Source organism: Anomalospiza imberbis, chromosome 14 (assembly GCF_031753505.1).
Source record: "Anomalospiza imberbis isolate Cuckoo-Finch-1a 21T00152 chromosome 14, ASM3175350v1, whole genome shotgun sequence".
Taxonomy (NCBI): domain Eukaryota; kingdom Metazoa; phylum Chordata; class Aves; order Passeriformes; family Viduidae; genus Anomalospiza; species Anomalospiza imberbis.
In genome coordinates, this window is record NC_089694.1 from 5,396,007 (window position 1) to 5,406,487 (window position 10,481).

A 10,481-nucleotide genomic window follows, 5' to 3' on the forward strand; every position below is an offset into this window, starting at 1 on the left:
TGGAAGTGTCCCTGCCCATGGCAGAGGGTGGAATGAGATGGGCTTTAAGGTCTCTTCCAACCCAAACCATGCTGTGATTCCATGATTTGAAGGTTGAAATTCTGTCTGGGGAGGTGGCAGGGAGACTTTTCATTTCAGAAAGTATGAAGTGGGTGAGCACTGGTTTATCCTGTTCTCCCAACAATTCCTTTGGCTCTTGATTCTTAATCCTGATGGTCTGTGGTACCACTGCCTCTGTTAATCAGAGTCCACTTTGCTGGAGGAGCTTTAAGGAAGAAAATGCAGGATGATTTTTTTTCTCCTTTCTGAGCCTCCCAGCCCAGGTGAGGCCTCAGTGTGGGGGTGTGGCAGGAAACTTCAATGAATCGTGAATTGTCCAGAGATTTAAGCTGTGATTTTACAAAGCTGAGGAGAGGAGGCCAACTCCAGGCTGTGCCCAGCACCACCCACACCCCTGGAGCAGGACAGGCAGTTCCAGGTGCTGGTGGTGAGTGAGGTGCTCCTGACTGAAGCAGCTCCTGTCTCCTGCCAGGTGTACAAGGGCCCCGAGCCGTGCTTCCGGCTGCCGGCCGCGCAGACGAACTGTGAGTACCGCGCGCGCGTCTGCGCCGGCCGCCAGTGCCACGACCTGCCGGGCTGCCCGGAGCTCTGCGGCCCCTACAGCCCCAGCACCGTGTTCTGCTGCCAGCGTCGGGAGCCGGGCCCCGCCGCGGCCCCGGCCGGCGCGGAGCTGGCGCAGAGCGGGAAGCGGCTGCGCGAGGAGCGCGCCATCGCCATCGCGCTGCTCTGCGGCTTCGCCGTGGTCGCCATCCTCTTCGCCGTGGTCATCCAGTACTTTGTCATCAAGTAGGGCAGAGCTGGCCCCGCTCAGCTGTCTGTACAGAGCTCTCTGGGGTATTTATGGGTAGTTCAATGAAATCCTCGCTGGGAACCCCTCGCTCCGTGCGTTCCCGCTCCTGCTGCTGGCTGCCGGCGAGGCTGGCTCGGCAGATCCTTTCCAAATGCTGGACACAGATTTCCTGTAGAAAGGGTGATCCTGGGGCCTCTGCAATCAGGGTGAGCTGTTAGAGAACAGCAGTCAGCTGCCTTACGGTGCATACTGCGGGGGGTGTGCACACTCCTCCTCTCTCCCCATCCCAGCCAGCTGGAGAGGGAAGGCATTGCTAGAACAGTCCTTTGCCAGCACCACCAGAGCAGCGGGAGGCGATGGCTGTTCCATGGAGTTTCGCTGTAGTTTGATATCCATGAAATCCAGCAGCACAAGTGCTTTGAGCTTAGAGCAGAACTGCAGAGCCTACTAGAGCATACCACATTTACTAGACTGTAGAAGGAAAGCAGAATATTGACTTAGTGATATTACTACTTTACAGTTATTTTAATACTTGGGATTCAGTAATAATCATTTCAAGTGTTGGAGTAGAGGGTGCCAGGGTTTTTTAGGGTTTTAATCCAAACCAATGCCAGCAGGATGTGGCGCTCAGCCGGGATGCCCAGGAAAGGCTCTGCCTGAAATGTTCCTGCTGTCCTGAGCAGCTTTGGCCCAATCCACATTTCACTCTCAGTGCCTGAGAGAAAAGTAATTCCCTGTGCAGCGTGCTCAGAACAGCACAGGAGTTGTCTTTAAGGAGAAAGAGTGCATTTATGATAAATGTTACACTATTTGGCTCAAACTGAGCAAATGTTTTTGTACTATTATTAACCTAAAAAATAAAAAGTTCAGCCTGCTTTGGGTGCCCTTCTAACTTAACCCCAACGAGCAAATTGTACGTGAGAGAACTCTTTTTAGATAACATTTATACAATGTTTTAAACTTGCTATCCCAGTGGTAGCAGCTTCACATTCCATGGTTTTCCTGTTGGGAATGTTCAGCCTGCTATGAACTTGTCTGAAACTCGTCCTGGTCGGCTGGGGGATATTTTTGTGGACACTGTGCACTACATTTGACTGTTGTGTTCCATCTGCTTGTGAATCCCTGAGGAGGAGCCTGGCAGCTCCTGGCTCCGTTAGATCAAAGCTTTTGAAAGCTGGAACTCACAAATTTCCAGTGTTTCAGGATGGGTCTTGCCAACAGCATTTGGAACATGCCACAGAATGGTAGATTTAGGGTATTTTGCAAAGTCTGTGGCTGCACTTCGGCCATCAGAGCGATGCACTTGTGGGTGGGAGGGTGGATGTGACAGAGCTACAGGCGATGTGTTTCCAGTAATTAATTAATCACTTTTAAGGGTCTTTCTCCTACAGCAGTTGAGGAATAACGTCGTGTTAGAGTTTGAGGCATTGTGTTGTATTTCAGATGTGGAAAACCTAAATTATGATCTAGTATCACTTAATCCTCTTCACAGTAGATTGATGGTGCAATCTGAAATTAATCTTTTCAAAACATACTCTTCATTTTTGTACTCTATTTATTTTGATTACAAGTCCTGGAAAGAAAAAAAATGTATGTTTGAATGTATTGTTCTACTTGTAGCAGAACTTTAAGTTAATCATTTATTATATCATAGAATCTCTCCCTCCAGTGTCAGAGTTTTATACAGATATTAGTCTCTAGTTTGCAGAAGAGTTTACAATCTGTCTTTATTTTCCTCATAGTCTCCCTTTAGCAGATAAACTGCCTGCAGCAAATCTCCATTGCCAAAGGGTTCTTTTTTAACTCCTTAGAACCAACTTGTAGAGGTTTATTTGGCAGTAGTAGTCCTGAAATTAGGATCGCAGAGTAAATACTAACGAGTCACCACTGCTAAAAAATGAAATCGAATCCTTTTGTGATTGCCACAAAATGCTCATATTTCCAGAAAATATCTGGGATTTATACTGCAATACAGATTTTCCATCAGCTGTTGTCCATTCCAGAAGGATATACCCTCGTGGCATTAATGTATTTTAGGTATCTTTGGTTTTCTTGTATTGTCATTTTTGAGGTATCTCAAATGTATGTTAAAGCTGCCATGCATTGTATTACTAAATTGTAACTATCAAATAGATAATATATTTAATACAGCCAATAAATAATACAAATGTATTCAAATTTGACTCTGATCTCCTGTGGTTTTGTGGGATTTAGTCTCACTTGTGTCATGTGATACTTAAGGGAAGGGAACATGTTCAGTGTCATTAAGAACTGAGTTAACCTGGGACCCTTGGGATATCACTTCCATTTCTCCTCGCACTGCAGGAAGGACCTGCAGTTCCCAGGTGAGGTAGAACAGTTCTTTGATACTGGAAATTGAATCATTTGGGGCTGATTGCAAATTTTCCATCATTTTGTGTTGACTCAGGGTTTTTCCCTCTTGAGCTCTTCCCCAGCATTTGCTGCTGAGTGCAGAATTTTTCCTGACGGTGCCTTAATGATCTGATAAGATGGGAAAGGCTTTATTTGACCGTCATTCCCAAAGAGACAGCTGGACACTCAGCCTGGGTAAACTTTCCACTTGAGGAAGGATCAGGGGTGACGAGCTGGAAAACGCTGGGGTGGAGGAGGCAGGGGGAGTGGGGGCCAGCGTGAGGTGATCCCAAGGGAAGGTTCTGGGAAGCTGGAAGCACAAGGCCAAAGGGAGCAGGGACACCTAGCAGCAGAATGTGTCCTCAAAGTCCTTAGAATTCCTCCAGAACCTGGGAATGGGGCTCTAGCAGAAATGAGAGAGGGTTCAGCTACAAAACAAACCTCCTCCCCTTCCTCGGAGCTTGGCTCTTTGCAGCTCTTGTGCTCCCAAGGACTGCTCAAAAGCCAGAGTTTTGTCGAGCCAAATAGTGTGGGGTTAGTGCTGGAAAGGTCAGAGCTGAGCACAGCCACTGCATTGTCCAGCAAATCCCAGAGCCGACGTTAGGGAGATTCCTGCTGCCCTTTCCAAGAGGCAGAAGCTCTGGCTGGGGTTGTTCTTGCAGATTTGGACACCTCCCAACAAGAAAAGCTGCCCTTGTGCCAGGGCTCTGCATGGCTGCACCCTGAGCACCTCAACAGATCCTGTCTGGGAAGAAAATCCCAGTGATACTTCATAGAATGATGGAATGGGTTGGGTTGGGAGGGACCTTAACGCTCATCTTGTTCCACTCCCTGCCGACAGGGACACCTTCCCCTATCCCAGGTTGCTCCAAACCCCATCCATCCTGGCCTTGAACACTTCCAGGGATTTAAAATTATGGGATTTAAATCCTGCACCCTGAGCAGAGGCACGTGTCCAGGCTGTGCCCCCGATTTCTCCAACAGATGATTCCCAGCTGGCCGGCAGCTGCCCGGGATGAACGACCCGTGGCAGACGGAGGAGTCGGCGCCGGGCCAGGACACACCGTGACCCCATTTCCTGTTTTCCAGCGCTGAAAACAACCCCGGTGGCTCAGCAGAGGGGAGGGTGGCTGCTCCTCCATTGGGCCAGCGTGTGGTGCCCATGGAATGTGTCTTTCTGCGTTTATCCTGGAGAAAAGGAGGCTCAGGAGGGACCCTGTGGCTCTGCACAACTCCCTGGCAGGAGGGGAGAGCCAGGGGAGGCTCTGCTCCCAGGGAACAAGGAAGGAGGAGAGGGAACAGCCTCAGGCTGTGCCGGGGGAGGGTCAGGTTGGACAGCAGCAGGAATTTCTTCAGGGAAAAGGTTGTTAAGCATCGGAACTGCCCAGGGAGGTTTGGAGTGCCCATCCCTGGAGGTGTCCAGGGAAGGACTGGAGGTGGCACTCAGTGCTCAGGGCTGATGACAAGGTGGGGATCAGGCACTGGTTGGATTCGATGGTCTTGGAGGGCTTCTCCAACCCCATGATTCCCAGCATGGCTGTGCCCCACAGCAGTGTCCATGGGGAGAAGCATCCATGGCCAGGAAGGCGTTTGTGGCCCTGGGGACAGATGGCTGCCCTGTGGGAATTGGTTCTTTCTGTCTTCTCCTGCTGCTTTCCTCACAGAAATCCTGCAAGGAGCTCCTGGTTGTGCTTCCCAGCGTGGCAAGTCACCTGTGGTGAGTCCTGCACTGGGTTAAGGATAAATCCCAAGCCCTACAGAAGTGCAAACCATCACTGTCTTTCCTGCCTCAGGAATAAATGCTGTGACAGCCCCCAGCTCCATGTGCTGAGCTCCAGCCTGACCCCAGCCCGAGGAAGAGATGCTCTCCCCCTCTTTCCTAAAACAAGGGAAAGAAAAAGAAAAGTGGATTAAGTTTGTTGTCTAAGGTCAGTGTCTGGAATTCCTCCTCCCTCCCTCCCTCCTCCCAGGAAGTTTTTGTGTAACAGGCTCTGACTCATGGAAGTCAAATGACTTGGCCTCAGTGCTGCCTCAGCACAGGGTTCTGGCACAGGAATCCCGTGCCTGCCCCTTGTGCTGGGTGAGGCTTTTCCAGCTCTGGGCGCTGCCGGAGCCGTGGGGCTGCTCCTGCTCCCCCGGCTGATCCCGAACCCAAGGCAGGGCTGGAGGTGTCTCCAGCCAGGCTGGCTGATCCGCGTGCTGAACTCCTGTCTGGGTGTGGATGGGGAGCGCCAGAGCTGCTGCTGGAATGTTCCACAGGGCGGATCAGAGAGCAGCTCTTGCTTTGTCCCTGTCTCTGAGGAGCTGGGATGACAGTCCCCAGCACATGCCCCAGCCCTGGCTGCAGTCCTGGGTTATAACCCTGGACCATCCTGGGCTATAACAACACATTGCAACTGCTTCTGCACATTGCTGACCGCCTGCGTGACAAAATCACAGCAAAACTTTATTTTCGGTTCTGTTTTGCCTCAGAAAGTGAGAAACTTTGACAAAACTCACATGGAATGTGCTCTAAATCCAGTCAGCTGCCATGAAAACCAGCTTTAAAAAGCTTTTACATTTGCTTCCAAAGTGAAACCTGTTACTTTCAGAACAGTGGGAACACAGTGTCATTTTTAGTAAATCCTGGGACTGCTGGCAATTTAAAAAGTGACTTCAGAGCTATTAATGAAAAAACAAAATATCACCTCAGAGCAGATGGAGGGCACTGGGCTGTCTGCAGTAGGGGGAGTGGGAAAACAGTCACTTGAATCCAGCAGATTTGGTCTGTGCATCAGTTTGCTCTCATGAATATTTATCGTAAAATGAATTTCTGCTCTGCCAGGCCGTATCTCCTTGGCAACCCCGCTAGGCCGCATCTCCATGGCAACCCCGCTAGGCCGCGTCTCCATGGCAACCCCGCTAGGCCGCGTCTCCATAGTAACGCGCCCTCCCGGCCGCCGTAGCCGCGCCCCTTGTGTCACATGACCGGAAACAATGGAGGCGGCCAAGATGGCGTCTCCCAAGAGCGCCCCTAAAGACGCGCAGGTACCGCGGGGCCCGGGCGGGACCGGGGGGTTCTGGGGTGCTCGGGGCGCTGAGCAGTGCCTGTGTCCCCTCCCCTCAGGTGATGGCGCAGATCCTCAAGGACATGGGCATCACCGAGTACGAGCCGCGCGTCATCAACCAGATGCTGGAGTTCGCCTACAGTAAGCGGGGCCGGGCGGGAAGCGCGCGGGGAAGCCCCGGGTGGAGCAGGGCAGTGTTGTCTGGAGCAGGGCAGTGTTGTCTGGAGCAGGGAGTGCTCTGTGAATCCGTGTTGCCGCGGGAGCTCCCCTGTCAGGCTCGGTGACCGCGGAGATCTTTTCCAGCTGAAATTCTGTCACTCTTTAATCGCAGAATCCCAAATCCCAGGGTGCTTTGGGCAGGGGCACCTTCCACTGTGCCAGGGTGCTCCGAGCCGCGTCCAGCCTGGCCTTGGGCACTGCCAGGGATGCAGGGGCAGCCACAGCTGCTCTGGGCACCCATGCCAGGGCTGACAGGCAGGAATTCCTTCCCGTTGTCCCGCCCGGCGCTGCCCTCGGGCGGTCTGAGCAACACCGGGGACCGCCGCGTTCAGAGCCCAGGACGGGGCTGGGCAGTTTTCCACTGACCCCGGAGCCCGTTTCCCCAGGATACGTGACCACCATCCTGGAGGACGCCAAGATCTACTCGAGCCACGCCAAGAAGTCGAGCGTGGACGCGGACGACGTGCGCCTGGCGATCCAGTGCCGCACGGACCAATCCTTCACGTCGCCCCCGCCGCGGGATGTGAGCGCAGCGCGGCTGTCAGCGGGACACGGGGCTGTCAGCGGGACACGGGGCTGTCAGCGGGACACGGGGTGTCAGCGGGACACGGGGCTGTCAGCGGGACACGGGGCTGGCACGGCACACAGGGGTGTCACCGGCATATGGGGCTGTCACTGGGACATGGGGATGTCACTGGGACATGGGGATGTCACTGGAACATGGGGCTGGCACAGGACACGGGGTTGAGGCTGGGACACGGGGCTGTCACCGGGACACAGAGTTGTCACCGGGACACGGGGCTGTCACCAAGACACAGGGCTTTCACGGCACATGGGGATGTCACTGGGACACGGGGCTGGCACGGCACACGGGGGTGTCAGTGGGACACGGGGATGAGGCTGGGACATGAGGCTGGGCACGGGACACGGGACACGGGGGTGTCACCGGGACATGGGGATGAGGCCAGGACACAGGGTGGGACACGGGACACGGGGGTGTCACTGGGACATGGGGATGAGGCCAGGACACAGGGATGTCACTGGGAAAAGGAGATGTCAGTGGGACACAAGGAAGGAGAGCCAGACATGGGGATGAGGGCAGAACACTGGCATGTGTCCAGGACATCGGGTTGAGGCCGGGACACGGGGATGTCGCTGGGACACGGGGATGTCGCTGGGACACGGGGATGTCACTGGGACACGGGGATGTCGCTGGGACACGGGGATGTCACCAGGACACAGGGATGTCACCAGACAGGGGGATGTGGCCGTGTCTCTGCAGTTCCTGCTGGACATTGCCCGCCAGAAGAACCAGACGCCGCTGCCGCTGATCAAGCCGTACTCGGGCCCGCGGCTGCCGCCCGACAGGTACTGCCTGACTGCCCCCAACTACCGCCTGAAATCCCTGCAGAAGAAGGTAAGGATTGCTCAGGGATGGGGATTCACCCCCGGGGGGTTGGGAGTGGTGTTAAACTGCAGTTTTCCTCAGCTCTGAAAGGTGTGGGTGAATATTGGCCTGTGCACGTCAGCTCGGAGGTCTCCAGGCTGGATTTGCAAATTGTTGTTGGTTGATTTTGAATGGAAATTTTTAAATGTGGGAAATTTTAAGGTATGGGAATATTGTAGTGTTAAAGAAATACTGCAGAATCCCAGAATCAGTGAGGCTGGAAAAGCCTTCCGGGATCATCAAATCCAACCTGTGCCTGATCCCCAGCAGAGCACTGAGGGCCATGTCCAGCCATTCCCTGGACACCTCCAGGGATGGGGACTCCAAACCTCCCTGGGCAGCCCCTTCCAAGGCCTGCCCACGCTTTCCCTGAAGAAATTCCTCCTCATGTCCAGGAGAGACTGTCAGGTTTAATGTCAGGTTGTCAGAGGCACAGGTCAGGCTTTGGTGTAAAGAGTATTTTTTACTTCCACCTTAGTTGTTTCTGCTTTTGAGGGAGAATATTTCCTTTGCTGGGAAGCCCCGAATGCCTCAGTGTGGGGGGATTTTGCTGTTTATTCCAGGCCACTCCCTGATTCCCTGGTTCTCTCCCCACAGGTCTCCTCCACAGCAGGCAGGATCACAGTCCCTCGCCTGAGCGTGGGTGCTGTGAGCAGCAGGCCCAGCACTCCCACTTTGGGTAGGGAACAGCTCCACAGGGGATTCCCACCTTTATTTTAGGAAGGAAAATAAAAAGGGAATAATTTAAAACACTTTTCAGCCCCTGAGGGAGTGTCAGGGACTGCCTAACCTTATATTGTTTGACAGCATCAGAAAGTTAATTTCATGAATTAATCTCTATTGTTATAATAACATTTAAACATAAATGCATTATAGATGTTCTGTATTTGTGATAAATTCTTTATTTAAGGGACTCCTCAAGATCTTTACTTAAATTTAGGGTTATTTTCCTCAATGTCAGTATGATGCTGAACTAAATAGCACTGGGAAAGATCCATTTTTAAAAGAATCCTAAAATTTAGAGCTGTGCCCTAAAAAATAGTGTGTGTTTGTAGTCTGGAATGCTGTAGGGCTGGGGTAAATGTGGGAAAATGAGCAAATGTGCTGCTCTGCCTGGGAATCTGACTCCTTAAATCAGGTATCCTTGTGTTCCTGTGCATTCCCACTGTGTTAATAACAGGTTCCACTGGGGAGGGAGTTTTAGGAGTGTTTATGGATTTATTCTGATTTCTTGTGGTGGGGTTGTGTGGAATGCAGGTACCCCCTCAGCCCAGACCGTGTCGGTGTCAGCCAAGGTGGGAGCGCCGGTGTCGCTGGCGGGGCAGCGCTTCACTGTCCAGATCCCATCCTCACAGCCCGCTGGGAAGTCAGGTACTCCTGGGGTCCTGGGGCTGGAAACAGGGATAACCACACAGCCACAGCCTGCTTGGGCTGGGAGGGAGACGCTCATCCAGTCCCACCCTCTGCCAAGGACAGAGACACCTTCCGTGCTGCTCCAGGCTGGCCTGGAACACTTCCAGGGATGGGGCAGCCACAGCTGCCCTGGCCAAGCCCATGGGGGAATTTCTCCCGCCCTCCCTCATTCCAGGAACTTCCAGAGTTAATTTCCATTCCCAGCACAGCAGTGACAGCCAGAACATCGCCGTCCTGGGCAGCTCCCTCCCACCCTGGCTCCTGTTTCCCCCTCCCCCTTGTGTCCTCACCGTCCCCACCATTTCCCCATCCTCCCTCTTGGGATGAGCCTGGAACAGCACAGGGATTGCTCCAAGCTTTCACTGAACCCTTTCCATGATTCCCACAGCCACTCCCACCACTCCCACGGTGCAGAACGTCCTGATCAACCCGTCCCTGATCGGCCCCAAGAACATCCTGATCACCACCAACATGGTCCCGCCCGGCGCCACCGACCCCAACCCGCTCAAGAGGAAGCACGAGGACGACGACGACTACGATGCCTTGTGAGGGCCCACAGCCCTTCCCCAGGGATTCAGGGAGCCCTTCTCCACGGATTCAGGGAACCTTTCCCGTGGGATTCATGGAACCTTTCCCATGGGATTCATGGAACCTTTCCTGTGGGATTCACAGAGCCCTTCCCATGGGATTCACACGGACTCCAGAGGGTGGGAATGGGCAGGAAGGCCCCCTTTGGGCCCCGGGAGTGTGGAAATAAAGTGCAGAGTATTTGTTACCTGGCTTTGGTGTCTTGTGCACACACCTGAGGGAGGGGGCAGGGTTTTTTTAATATATATTTTTATATGTTTTCTATCTATTTTCTATTTTTAAATGTATTTTTACATTTATATATCATTTATATGTACCCACATATATACACATACACCATTTACATGTATATGTTTCGTATATGTGTGTATATATGTTATATATTTATCATAGGCACACACACATGCAATTGCCTTGTACACTCAAAACTCTCACATTTTAATGTATATACATTTGTCTAGACACATACATAGATATTTATATATTAATGTATATATGTATGTGCACACATGCATAAAATATATCAAATATACTGTATAGAGAG

At 52.5% G+C, this 10,481-nt stretch overlaps 2 protein-coding genes across 4 annotated transcripts in view; both read left to right on the forward strand.

The window, feature by feature from the left end:
* Nucleotides 1-3,033, forward strand: part of LOC137482356 (fibronectin type-III domain-containing protein 3a-like) — a 40,474-nt gene extending 37,441 nt beyond the window's left edge. For all 3 annotated transcript variants that reach the window (XM_068204611.1, XM_068204613.1, XM_068204612.1), the window contains one exon: nt 533-3,033. In XM_068204611.1, the coding sequence (XP_068060712.1) occupies nt 533-850 (318 nt within the window). In that variant the 3' untranslated portion in view covers nt 851-3,033. The remainder of the gene's footprint in view (nt 1-532) is intronic.
* Nucleotides 3,034-6,133: 3,100 nt separating this feature from the next.
* Nucleotides 6,134-10,122, forward strand: TAF9B (TATA-box binding protein associated factor 9b). The gene is made up of 8 exons (XM_068204614.1): nt 6,134-6,250; nt 6,330-6,411; nt 6,876-7,012; nt 7,772-7,906; nt 8,534-8,615; nt 9,194-9,307; nt 9,738-9,910; nt 9,956-10,122. The coding sequence occupies exons 1-7, from the start codon at nt 6,200-6,202 to the stop codon at nt 9,896-9,898; spliced, it is 762 nt and encodes a 253-aa protein (XP_068060715.1). The 5' UTR covers nt 6,134-6,199; the 3' UTR covers nt 9,899-9,910; nt 9,956-10,122.
* The last annotated feature ends 359 nt before the right edge of the window (nt 10,123-10,481 follow it).

Excerpts from the sequence above, each read along its gene's own strand:
- TAF9B (XM_068204614.1), top strand. The coding sequence starts at position 6,200 with ATGGAGGCGGCCAAGATGGCGTCTCCCAAGAGCGCCCCTAAAGACGCG. Across the intron at positions 7,907-8,533 it reads TGAAATCCCTGCAGAAGAAG|GTCTCCTCCACAGCAGGCAG; the intron begins GTAAGGATTGCT and ends CTCTCCCCACAG. Across the intron at positions 9,308-9,737 it reads ACAGCCCGCTGGGAAGTCAG|CCACTCCCACCACTCCCACG; the intron begins GTACTCCTGGGG and ends TGATTCCCACAG.